This window comes from Aotus nancymaae, unplaced genomic scaffold, assembly GCF_030222135.1.
Source record: "Aotus nancymaae isolate 86718 unplaced genomic scaffold, 86718_ANA_hifiasm-v0.15.2.pri h1tg000002l, whole genome shotgun sequence".
NCBI classification, from domain to species: Eukaryota; Metazoa; Chordata; class Mammalia; order Primates; family Aotidae; genus Aotus; species Aotus nancymaae.
Genome location: NW_026988413.1, coordinates 54,151,920 through 54,165,654, shown reverse-complemented (window position 1 = coordinate 54,165,654; position 13,735 = coordinate 54,151,920). Strand labels below are relative to the sequence as shown.

The 13,735-nt window shown below is 41.5% G+C and overlaps 1 protein-coding gene across 4 annotated transcripts in view; it reads right to left on the bottom strand.

Moving 5' to 3' along the window:
• RELN (reelin) overlaps nt 1-12,089 on the bottom strand; it is a 527,812-nt gene extending 515,723 nt beyond the window's left edge. For 3 of the 4 annotated variants that reach the window (XM_021673089.2, XM_064374717.1, XM_021673090.2), the window contains exon 1: nt 11,586-11,811. In XM_021673089.2, coding sequence (XP_021528764.2) covers nt 11,586-11,811 — 226 coding nt within the window. Of the gene's footprint in view, nt 1-11,585 lie in introns of all 4 variants that reach the window. The other variant, XM_021673084.2, reaches the window with a different exon arrangement.
• Nucleotides 12,090-13,735: the final 1,646 nt, after the last annotated feature.

The following is a 13,735-nucleotide window of genomic DNA, read 5'->3' as shown; positions in this document are numbered from 1 at the left end:
TGTATTCTTCCTAATTGAAATTTTCTGTCTTTTGACTGACATCTCCCCACCCACCCCAACCTCTAGCCCTGGCAACCACCATTCTATCTATTCTCTACTTCTATGAGTTCAACTTTTTTAGATTCCACAAATAAGTGAAATCATGTGATATTTGTCTTTCTGTTCCCTGGCTTATTTCACTTTATATAGTGCCTTCCAGGTTCATCCATTTTGTCACAAATGAAAGTTTTCTTCTGTTTTAGGCTGAATAGTATTCCATTAGTGGCTGCTTCTACAGGATAGCAATGAAACACGTGCCTCATTCAAGATTTCCTATTCTTATATGTTTGCAGAGCTTCTATATTGTTCATTGTGTTGTAGAAAGAGTTGGGAATGACCGGTCTAGTGGTACAGGACAAACTTGTTTGGATGAGCAAAAGTCATTGAGTAATACACTGTCAAATCAGTTATTATCTTAACAATTGTCATGAATCTGATCTCTAGAGCATTTGTATTTCATTTCAGTGAATAAAGACAGCTATCCCCTGGGTACTCATTAATGATACCAATTCTGACTCTTCTTTTATTGGAGTTTTCTATGTTTAAAAGATTTCAGAATTGAAATGTCTGCCTCAGTTTCTGTTAACAGTCTGGCATAAACCACTTACATTTGAAAGAAATATTCTAAAAGTTGTAATACCTGCAACAGGTGAAATCACCAGCTAGCAGTCACATTGCTTCCTTCCCTCCCCACCCTGGAGGCTCAGGGATTTGCCCATTAGAGCTACAACTTAGCACAACTCATCCGAGAATGGCACAGGGAGAAATGACCTGGTGTTTTTGGGCCTGAGAAAAGAAAACATCTATATGTGGAACTTCTTCTTACTCTTTGGTGATGTTTGTATAAAGGCTACTGTCCTTTGTTAAAGTCCAATGAGGCAAATTTTTCTCTGCTAGTAAGAACATGAGCCTACCTTAAAGTCCAATGAGGCAAATTCTTCTCTCCTAGTAAGAACATAAGCCTACCTTCAAACCCTCTGAGAACCTCTGTAGGTTCTGAAGTCCAATGAGGCAAATTTTTCTCTGCTAGTAAGAACATGAGCCTATCTTCAAACCCTCTGAGAACCTCTGTAGGTTCGGAAGAGGAAGGTCTCAGCCTGAATCTGTCCTCGGCCCTTTTATTTAACTTCTACCAGGGGTCAGTGGATCTTGGTTCAGCTCTGATGGCAAACTGGAATAAACTATAATGCTGACAAATCAAGAAACATTCCTGTACTGCTGGAGAATGAGACAAGGGCAGACCCCATTCTTGTCACTAAACATGACACATGCCTTGCCATCCCTCATGCTTCACTCCTAGCCTGGCTGCCATGAAGTCTAGAGCTGAGCTCTGCCCTCTGTGGCAGCAGGTGGACTACTTGGAGGCAAGGGCTAGAAAGGGGCTTAGAAGTTGCTCCTTTTTTTTTTTTCTCATTCAAATTAACTCAACGGAAAGTGATTTTTGAAGATCTGATCCATGTATAAAAAATAACTCCACAAAGGAAAGTACAAAATAAATGTTATCCCATTGGTTTGATATCACTGTAAGAGTAGAACTTTGAGCAGCGAGCAGGTCAGACTGCAGAAACTGAGTGGTCACCAAGGACTTCTGCTGTGTGCCACATCATTCAGTTTCACAGGCTGTGCCTGCAGACTGGCAGCATCTACTGGAATTTCCTAAAGAAAGGGATATACTACAACAGATGAACTTCAATAAATACCTTTTACAATGTCCCTCTCCACCTAAATTTTCATTCTCGTATATTCAAGTCCTACTTAAGTTCTATTAGTGAATGAGAGAATACATTTCTTTATTACCTAAAAATTTTTCTTAATAAAAATTCTATTACCAAAATATTACAAATAAATTTTTAACAGTTTGTAAATAACCTTTTGTTTTGTTTTTTGAGATGGAGTCTTGCTCTATCACCCAGTCTGGAGTGCAGTGGCTTGACCTTGGTTCACTGCAACCTCCACCTTACAGGTTCAAGCAATTCTTTTGCCTTAGCCTCCGGAGTAGCTGGAATTACAAGCATTTGCCACCATGCTTGGCTAATTTTTGTATTTTAGTAGAGATGGGGTTTCACCATGTTGGCCAGGCTGATCTCAAACTCCTGACCTCAGCAGATCTCCCTCCCCTCCGCCTCCCAAAGTGCTGGGATTACAGGTGCGAGCCATCATGCCTGGCCACTTGTTATTTTTTCTTTTTTGAGATGGAGTATTGCCCTGTCATCCAGGCTGGAGTGCAGTGGCACGGTCTCAGCTCACTGCAACATCCACCTCCTGGATTCAAGCGATTCTCCTGCCTCAGCCTCCAGAGTAGCTGTGACTACAGGCGCTCGGCCCCACACACAGCTAATTTTTGTATTTTTAGTAGAGACAGGGTTTCACCATGTTGGCCAGGCTGGTCTCGAACTCCTGACCTTGTGATCCACCCACCTCGGCCTCCCAAAGTGCTGGGATTACAGGCATGAGCCATCACACCCAGCTACTTTTTTGTATTTTTATGTGTCATTTTACTTCAAAGGCATGTTAACTCTTTCAGGCTAACAATATACGAGGTGATTGCTTTGTATTTTACCTTGGAGACAATCAAAGAATTATGGACTCACAACTATGAAATTCCAACCTTGTTTAGCATAGATATCAGCTTTCTGGTTTGATTTTTTAATATATATTTTAAATAATAAAAATTAGCTTTTATTTTTCTTTGTTTTCTCATTTTTGAGATTATTATTTATTATTTTTCTTTTCTGAAATCACCACCATTTAAAAAAAATAAATGCCTACTAGCTAAAAGGATGGATTCTGGAAAACTACACAGCAGCTTTGCCATCTTGGGCAAAACACTAACCTCTCTGTGACTCAGTTTATGCATCAATAAAATGAGAATAACAGTGCCTTCCTCATGAGGGTTTTGTGAGAATTAATTAACATGTGTAAAGCATTTAGCTCAGTGTCTGGCACATATTAAGTACTACTTTAGGATTTGCTATTGTTACTGTCATAATTCATTCATTCAGGGGTCTTTGAGTTGCCTTTTTTCAGACAGTATTAGTGTATGAAATTGGAATGTAAACCCACTTTTTCTAAGAGCTTAGAATCAACTAATTTCCTCATATTCCTCCATCACACACACTGGAGATATAACATCATTTGCAGGATGAGAATACAGGAAGTGTTTATGAAAGAAAAGGAAGTGTGAAAAGAACTGGAACTATGATCATAACATATCTCAACATTCACAACAAAGGTGGCCTAAACAAAGAGGTTACATGTTCCTGAAGGTAAGACTCAGATGTCTGTTTCCCATGTCAATATGTAATAAGCAAAAGAAATGACAAACTCGGATATGATCCGAGAGGCTGAGCCAGACGTGAAAAACAAGGTTAAGGTTGGGGCAGAGCTCACATTCACAACCATATCACACATCTAGATGTTTTAAATGTCAACAGGATTTACATATGGTGACACTGCATTTTAGAGCAATAGGAGTGTCAGGAAATAAAGTTGGGTGAAGGAAACTAACAAGCATAAATTCAGGTCAGATACAGGTTACCTTCTCAAAGCATAATTAGAAAAGTTAACATAAAATGCACTATCTTTGCCACTTGTAAAAATAGCACACCTTAAAGAATATTTTGAAAATATATTGTCAAAAATTTCTTAGGAAACACCTCAGTTTTATCAAGGTTACCAAAAGCAACTCTGTGAGAGGATCAGAGCAATTCAGAGCTTGATACAAGAACTGTGACTGACCTAAAGGCGAATGTTAACTCAGGCACCTGTGTGTTTAGATGAAATACATATTAATTAGGATTTCATTCAGCTACAAGTAACAGAAAGATAACTTAATAGGAGTACTTTTTCTCACAATACAAGAAGTCCAGTCATGATTCTAGGGCTGGCATAGCTGCCTGAGGATATAAATGAGGACCCAGCTCCCTCTAAAGTTCTGTTCCACCATCATTGGCCATTATCCTCAAGGTCACAAGATGGTTGTATCATCTCCGAGCCAGAACAGGCAAGGTTAGGGCAAAAAGCAAGTGCCTGTTGGGTCTTTTATAAAATGTTATCAATTTTATCAAGAGCCTTCCCAAAGATTCTGACTGGGTATGGTGGCTCATGCCAGCATTTTGGGAGGCCAAGTTGGGCAGACCACCTGAGGTCAGCAGTTCGAGATCAGCCTGGCCAACCTGGCAAAACCCTGTCTCTAGTAAAAACACAAAAATTACCTGCGTTAGTGGCACGTGCCTATAGTCTCAGCTACTCAGAAGGTTGAGGTGCAGCAATCGCTTAAACCCAGGAAGTGGAGGTTGCAGTGAGTTGAGATGGCGCCACTGCACTCCAGCCTGGGCGACACTGAGACTCTGTCTTAATAATAATAATAATAATAATAATAATAATGGCCTTCCCAAAGACCCTAATCAAGAGATTTTCACTTCACATTGCTGAATTATACCACTAATAAAAGGCAGAGCAAAATAGAAACATGGGTCTAGCTTCAGTATCCAATTAAAAATACTCACCTCCATGGCTCCCTTACAGCTCCATGTAATTAAGCAATATGAGGAAATTCCATGGGAGGATCACAGCAATTCAGAGCTTGATACAAGAATTATGACTGACCTAAATAGTTGATAATAAATATACTGATACTTTTTCATATAATTATCAGTAAGAAGAGAAAAAAGGGTTTAGAGATGGCAATGGGGGAAATCTGAAGGGAACAAAGAGAAAGAATTTAAAAAGAAAAGGAACAATGTTGTAAAGCAGAAAGGAGAAAGGAAGTGGAGAGGGAACGCAAGGACCATGGCATGGAGTCGAAGGAAGCAAAGGAGGAAAGACAACGAGAAAATTTATAGGGAGGATGAGAAGATGAGATACAGAGAGAAGGAGAGGGGAAAGGCAGAGAGAGATGACTAAGGTGACCACAGCACTTATGGGTCTACTGTCACTCCTTCTCAGGTCACTTGGTTTGTGAGCACCAGTGGACGTCAATAATCAGTGCTATCTGTAGCATGTCATCTTTCCTATCATTTAAGTGTATTTTAATCAATAATTTTTTGTGGGTGCAGTGCCGGAGTTTCACTCTTGTTGCCCAGTGGAGTGCAATGGCCCGATCTCGGCTCACTGCAGCCTGCGCCTCCTGGATTAAAGCAATTCTCCTGCCTCAGCCTTCTGAGTAGCTGGGTTTACAGGCACCCGCCACCACACCCGGCTAATTTTATATTTTTAGTAGAGACAAGGTTTCTCTATGTTGGTCAGGTTGGTCTCAAACTCCCGAACTCAGGTGATTCACCCACCTCAGCTTCCCAATATGCTGGGATTACAGGTGTGAGCCTCCGCACCCAGCCAATAATTTTCTTTTTAAAGCAGGATCTCGCTTCAATCCTGGGCTCAAGTGATCCTTCTGCCTCAGTCTCCCGAGTAGCTAGGATTACAACTGTATGCCACTGTGCCTGGCTCTAACAACATTTTATTTTGTTTTCAACATAAAGTTTTATTTTTTTAAAGGAAAACTGATTCAGCATTAAAGGGTAACCTGCATTTTACACATTTACTTCAAAATCTCAGAGTTCCTATAACTATTTCTTAGTGGTATTCAATGCTATCTAATTACCTTAGCTTTATTTTTTCATTTTGAGTGATTTAGGGCTGCCTTATACCACAAATCAACATTTCTACATTTGTACTGATCCCGCTCGCCACACACACATCCTCAAATACATTTGTTATAGCTGGTTCTTAGAGAGGATAGAATAAAAAAGAAAAAAATAGGTATAGTTTTAAAGAAGTAGACATTTAAAAAATAATTGGTTAACCTACAGGCACGGGCATTCAACCCTTCAGAAGCTCTGCCTTCAATGAGATGGGCATGGCAGGTGACTGTGGTGAAAATTACTCTCTAAGCCACACGATTGACACCAAAGTGAGATCATATCATCTCATACAGAATGCCCTGAGAGCCAATAATTTTAAAAAACTACACAATTCCTGTGTTTGAACAGTCATTATGACATATTCACATTTGAAAATTCAATTCCAATATCTAAAATAGTGCTTTTAAAACTCTTTCGCTTAAAGTTGATGAGACTGAAATGTTTATAGTTCAGTTATTTTTAAATTTCTCTAAAATCAGGTGAAGGGGGTGGATTAATCACACCCAATGTTTTTGAGATAAAAATATTTAGATAAATCAATTTCTCTTTTAACATGTTTTATGTTATGACTCAGGGATAGCCTAAACCACCTCTCTGTGTTCGTAGTGAACCTGCCCATTCCAACCTAATGCACTCCACCTTCCTTTTTTTCCCTGAGTGTAGGGCTATCCAATTTTTCTATTTCTATGTGACACACAGAACTTCATATTTTTGTGTTTGTGTGTGTCTATGTCTTTTAAAATGTAAATGTTCAAAAAGTACTGGTCATTCAATTTATGCTTTTCAAATGTAATGGTTATTTGAAATAAAGGGGTCATTGCATCAGCAACTACTTATGAAGATTAAAGACATAATAAGTTTCAAACTAGCACTTGAAATGATCAGAAAAACAATTATGGCTTAATATGCAAACAATCCTAAATAATTGATGGAGTAAGGCTTCTAGTCTATTCTATAAAGTTGACCGATTCCCAGGATGTTAAAAAAAAAATCAAAGATAGATTTTTAAATGTTTCGTTTTGAATAAAACTAATATATAAAAATGTGAAAATCAAAAGTGCTGACCTTAAAATTTTGGTAAAATAGCACCCTCTTTAAAGATGAAAAGTCAAATTTATTGGAATAAGACAGTTCTGTAAAAACCATATTCAAATTACTACAATGATACAACATTCCCATTTTATTCATTAATATTTTGATGCAAATAAAATTAATAGTTTAAAACAAAGTCACAAAAATTGGAAGGAAATAAAATTACATAACTTCTAGTAATGTAGGAATGAATAAAGTAGGAATTTCTGCCTAAATGAAATATTTTGAACTATAATTCTAAAGACTTGATTTTTAGTTTAAAATTGGAATTGAAACTCACAGCAAAAATAAATTACATAAAGCAAGATTTACAATTTAAGAAACAATCTGAACCGTATCAGTAAAATATGTATAAACTGAAGAGAGTAAGATGAGTATGTGACAAGTAGAGCAAAATGCTTTAAAATGCCCAATTTTCATAGTCCTATATCAGCAGGACACACCTTCGGTTCACTTATAAATTGCATTTGACAAGTGATTCTGAAAGTTTAAATGCACTAATTCCAGAATCTGAGACATATGAAGGATAAATAACCAAACACCTGATCAACAACGCAATTACTTTAGTAATGGCAAATTATTTTACTTCAAATAATAAAATCATTCCTTTGAAAGGAATTAAATCTGGAATATATTTCCAAAAACTATGTCTGACAGAGACATCATCTGGTATTTGTAAGGTCATTAAATTGTACTTCCTTTGAATAATAAGTTTTAAATAGCAACCAGGTGATTTCAGAACACATGTGTCTTTAACAGTAATATTGGAAATTGTCAAAATAAAGTGCCCTCAATACTCTATCCTGATTATACCTTTCTTTGAGGTAAATGTTTAGTTTTGGCAATGGGACATTGATTTTCCTGTCTTTTCCACAATATAATTAAAAACGGAGTGGATATACATCATAAAAAAATTACCAATAGTGACACTGGATTTACAAAATACAGTAAAATCCTCCTTTTAAAACGTAATGCCATATCACCAGTTCAATTCTACTCAAGGCCACATTTTTTTTCTCTCAGTTGATACTTTAGAGCACACTTCTCATTGTTAATGGAACACTTCCCCATTCTTTTGCTACTGTAATAACAGGAATTCTAGTCCATTCAGAAATTCAGGTGCATTGTCTCACCACAGCTCAAGTATTTTGGACATACTCATTTACTTATTCTTGACTTTCAGGTACAATGTTTTTTTCTAATGGCTAACCTCTCCTTTTTGATGGTGACTGAGTAAAGCCAACCTTGTAAGTGGGTAGTTCCTTGCTAACATGATTTCAGGGGCATCTAAGTCTTTCTATCCCCAAATTGATTATTATCTGGCCGTTCAGTGATGCTAAAGTTACTTGAAGCAAAAAGGGGAAAGACATCTTTCTACAACTGTAAGCAAAAATGTGGGAGAGTGTAATACTGACAAGTCACATTCACCATAAATTGATTGAGAGGAAAAGGGAGGAGTGACAAACCAAACTGGATGGTAGATACCTGATGGCTGGGGGAAAGGAAAAGCAATGATCATGGGTGAGGAAAGACGCAGACTTCAACCCAACCATCATACTTTTCACAATACTGTCTTTGTCCCTAGGAGAAGGTGCAGTATGAATCGTGGGGCATGGCTGGAAAAGAGAAATGGCTACCTGACTAAACCATGTAGGTGCTTGTTTCCTATTTCCCCATCATTTGCAACTTTCTATCAAAAAAAAAAAAAAAATCCAGGTTTGGAGCCTGGAATGCACATTGGGGAAATTGACCATGTCTTAGGATTTGGGCAAAAGAAAAGCAAATTCTAGAAAAAAAAAAATGTTCTGACACTGAGACCTTTCTAATTCAACATGACGTTTATGAGACCTCTTTTTGCCAGCTTCTACGTTGTGGGATGGTTCATTGTGACTAATAATACCATTTCAAAAGAGTCATATACAACCAAATTTAAAAGATATAGTAAGATGAGAGATACCAAATGACATTTAATTGAGAGATGAGAACACACCAGATGTAACCATGCACTGTTTATAGAGTTGCCAGTACTGAAAATAGATGGATATACTACTTAATGTAAAAATCTGTGACAATTCTGTTAGACTCAAAAGCTCCAGATTTTTTAGAACTATATATTTATTTTTGTTAAAGATGTTCCATAGATATATTTAAATATGACATATACAGGGACCTATAATTGTGAGCCACTTTTATTCTAGACTGCCAATTGCCTCCTCATCTTACATTCTGAGCTCTGCCACACACCCCAGTCTCAGAGGGCACCTGACTGATCTACAGAAATGTTCTATGTTGGGTGCTATTGTGTATACCACCTTTATCTCAATGCATTATTTTAGGTTAAAAAAAAAAGTCACAACTGTCAGCTCTATACCCAAACAACAGTTCATTCAAATGATGACTTCAATGTAAATCATAAATGTGACTGATTTTTCCTGATATGACTGTTACACTTTAAAGATCCAGAAGGTTAGAAATAAAGTCTCAAGCTAACATTTTACAGATTTCTTATAAGTTTAAGAAGACTTTTTGGCCAAAAGACCTTTTATTTTGGTCATATATCAAAATGGGCCAACCACAAAAGTACATGAGATTAAGTTCTTCTATTGGCAGTTCAAGTCTGACAGATGCTCTCTCTCTCTTTCTCTCTCTCTTTATATGTGTGTGTGTGTCTGAATTTTTAAAATTAATTTTCAAAAGTCCAAAAGGAAAAGAGACATACATAAGCATCACTTCATTTGTAAACATGTCTTCTACCTGTAGAACATTTTAGAAAAAACAAAAAATTCTTATTTGAAGGCCTATAGCTACAGCTAGTTCCAAAATCTAAATGTTTAATAAAATAGGTAACAGAAATTTAAAGTCTGATGCAATTCTCAGAGCTTGTAATAATCTGACCTTTTATAACTTACATAATACAATTTCTCTACCTTTTCTGGTGGTAGAAAAGAGGTGGAAATTGAGATTCTCCCCGCAATGGCCAACTTGGAGTATTTACACACTTTATTCTTATTCTATGTCATCATTTCCTTTTCAGACTTAGAGATGTGATTATGGTCAGTCTTAAGGTGACTTGCATTTGTTAACTTTACAGCAAGGCCAGAGGATATATGGCATTTTGGTGTTTTTGGTTAAGTTTTCTATATCGAGACCTTCCAAAGGATGTGGAAAACAAAAAAAATAATAATAAAGTTTTGTATCATCACATGGTCTTCCAACATCACCTGACAGTCATACCTTTGAACCAGTCTCGCTGACTTACCCACCATTCTCACTGAGAGCTAATACCGGGCAAGAACTTACTCTAAGAGTCGCACCTAGCAGCAGGCTCAGTCACTCAGGCTATGGGTTAGGTCTGGTTACCATCACAGTGGCTGCTCCTTCCACTTAAAGTTTCTCATGACCTCAGAAAAGCACTAGATTGTTCTTGTAAAGAGGAGATAGTAAGCACTCTCATCTAAAAAGGAACTAGTTACAGAACAGAACATTAATTTTCCAAAATTATTTCTAAAATTCCACCAAATTAAACTCCTACTTTACAGACAGAGCTGCCAGAAGGAAGTTGTAAAAGCACTGTTAAAATCCTCTAGGAGACATTTATTTAGGTTAAATATTTTAGAATAGATATCAAGGTATTTTTAAAAGATAGAAAACTCATAAGGATTCTTCTAATTTTTAAATGCTTGTCTATCTTAAGTGCCAGCACCCCATAGATTATCTCCTGCCATGCCAATAATTGTTAGCCTATTAGGAAGTATAACATGAGCCTACTGGACAATAGTTTCTATTTGGTTGGGAATAAAAATTTTGGGGTTGAAATTCTAATTATATAGTGCCTGTCACTATGCAAAAGCCCCATAGAAGCGAAATGTTCAGAAGTCCCAGCGGAATTACAGAAACGAGACATTTTTATTTTTCCACATACTCGATGTACTAGCTTAAAATATTAAACATGCATGTACTACATAAAATTATATTTATTGGAGCTGAATTTTATTTCTGCTATAATGTTTATTTTTGATGTAGGGCTGCATAATGATCCCTTTTAAAAATATACCTTTAAATTATAAGGGCTTCCAGCCTCTACCTAGAAATTAGAGCTGTGCAGATAAAACACAAAGTCATTAATAAACATCACAAAGATAATTCTAACAAGAAGCACCATGGTAAAAGTAACACAGGAATCAGAAAAATCATCAATTACTGACACACTAAATCAATCACACCTTCGAAAGAAGAGGGAGCTAGAAGCAGCGGCTCCCCTTCAGGAGGGCTGTTTGACACTGGCTAAAATGGCAGGGACTCCTGGCTGGTGGGCAGCGTGAACTTTGCAGGCGAGCGGTGCGGGGCAGCCACAGACCTGGGGCTTCCATCTGTCACCACCTGCCCGCAAAGCCCATCGACAGCCCCAACGCCCTCGGGGACCCATCTGGGGGGACTGGGAGCAGGACAAAGGTCTGAAATCCAAGTCCTAGGATTAAAGAAAGAAAATGCGCAGGTTCAATTAAAGTGCCTGTGGCAAGTACGGGGAGTGAGGGGAAATGACACTGGCCCCCAAGAATTCTCAGGCGTTTAGCACAAGCACCAGCTCAATATGAGGAGACGCGTTCGGGGAGTGGAGACATGGAGAATGAATTCCCAACTCGCGACTCCATTCTCCACTAACTTTGTTCTCGCTTCCTGGACCGAGCGCAACGCTGGGGCCAGGGTTGTCATGGTTCTTGTTTACAGGGCCCCTTGGAAGAAGGAAAGGGATAAAGGTGCGCTGGCGGGCGCACCCGGCGGCGGTGAGCGCGGAGGTGCTGCGGTACCTACCATGGTATTCTTGTCCCGGAACGTAGTATGTGGGGTTGCCCGCAATGTGCAGAAAAATGAGCACCTCGCCCTGCTCCCCATCCCCTTCCAGCTCCCCGTGGTGGGTGCACAGGAAAAAGAAGGGCGAAAAGCGGGGGTAATAGCCCGCCGCCGCGCGCGCCCTCAGCGTCGTCCCCAGCAACAGCACCAGGAGGAAAGTCCGCGGGGCCCAGCCACTGCGCTCCATGCCGCCGCCGCCGCGCTCCCCGCGCGCCGCTGGCTCATCCAGTTTTGGAGACGCCGGGACGGAGGAGCCACGCGGAGGGATGGCGAGAAGGCGGGGGAGCGGAGCCGAGCGGGCTCGGGAGCCGCCCCCCACCGTGAAGTTCCGCGGGAAACGGCGGCTCCCAAAGTTACTTTGGGCTGCAGGAGCGCGGGGCCGGGGCTGCGGGCGCCGAGAGCGCGTCGTCCGCAGCCTCCGTGCGCCGCCGCCGCCTCTGCGCGACGCCCCTCGGCCAGGCCTGGGAAAGCGCCCGCCCCGCTCCACACCTTCTTAAAGCCCCGGGCGCCGCGTCCCCCCCGCCGCCGCCACACGTGTCCCGGCCGCTCCCCCGCCCCCGCGCGCCGCCCCGCCCGGCCCCCGCCCTCTCGGGCTGGCTCGGCCGCACCTCGCGCGGCGAGGGACGCACGAGTCCCCGGAGTCCCCGGCCCGCGCCCAGTTCCCACCCGGGAGAGCGGGACGGGGGGCGCTGTCGAGGACCGCGGAGCCCGCGACTCTCCTGCGAGAGGCGTCAAAGCCCGGGAGAGGGCACCTCCCGCCCAGCTGTCCGAAAGGGAAAGCCAGCCCCTTTGGCCGTCAGGGCGCTCGGTTTTTCCTGGGAGGATGCGCGAGGGAAGGAGAGGGGCGGCGGGGACGGCCTCTGGCGCCGGCTTCTTTGTCTGCGCCGGCTGCGTCCCGCGCCCCTCGGGGCTCGCAGCCTGGCAGCCCGGGCGGCCCGTACGCGTTCTGGGATTCCGCCCGCGGTTCCGCCGGGGGCTCTCGCGCTCACTTCCCACCCAGGCCCCCTGTCCCTCCCGCCGCCCCCGCCCGGCCCCTCGCAGCAGCGACAGAGCCTCATCTGTAGCGGATTTTAAAATGAGATTAAGCGAAAGTGGAATTGGCAGCCTCGAGTGGTGCCTGGAAATGGTGATTTGTGCTGCTCGGTTGTAGGGAATTGTGAGGCCGGCAGGGCTAGCGGAGCTGAGATCCTACAGGCGCTCTTCGCCGGACTGCTCTGTTATTCATTGCTTCTGGACTCTGTAGGCGGAGATGGGTGTCGTAATTTTTTTAATCAGTGTTTATTTCCTTTAAATGTCGGTTATGACCAATGGCCCTGAAATCGGGGGAGGGAAAAACGTTCAGGGGAGATGCTGGCAGCGGTGATTGAAGCGGGTGGTAATGAGCGGCTGCACATGAACTGCAGGGAAGTGAAATAATCCATAAGCACGTTTTTAACCGAAGACGGCTGGCAGGAGCCCTGCGGCATCCGGAGATGGGGGAGCGGGGTTGCCAGGTTTTAATGCCTCTCCCCACCCACCCTTGGCTTGCCACCAAGCCAGATAAACCCGCACGTACAGAAATGAGTAGATTATAAAATTGGAAGGGATGGTACCTTTGCTTGCATTTGTGGGGTGAGGGGCGGTGAAAATCAGGGTCCAGGGGGAGACCTCTGCAATCACTTCATTGCAAAAGAAAGAAATTGTTTTCCTTTCTCTTACCGAGACCGAATGACAGGTAGAAAGGGTCCATCTCTAGCTGGCTTCTTGTTTCCCTTACTTCAAAATCCCCAGGGGCCTAACTGCATATATATATATATATATATATATATATATATATATATATATATATATATATAATATACAATGTATACATACGTGTTTGTGTATATATATGATGTAGTAACAATTGCTACACTGTAGCTCTGTGCTGGGCGCAGACTACGGGGCTATAGGTACTCTACCTCTTTAATCCTAACACCAACTGAACGGGCAAAAAATACCCCATTTCACAAGGAAGCACTCAGAAATGTTGATAATTGGCCCAAAGTCAGTGACAAAGGCTGGATGGAGGGCAGATTGTCTGGCTTCAAAGGCTCTCGTCCTGCACTGCCCTGCTCCAGTCTACAGGTCTA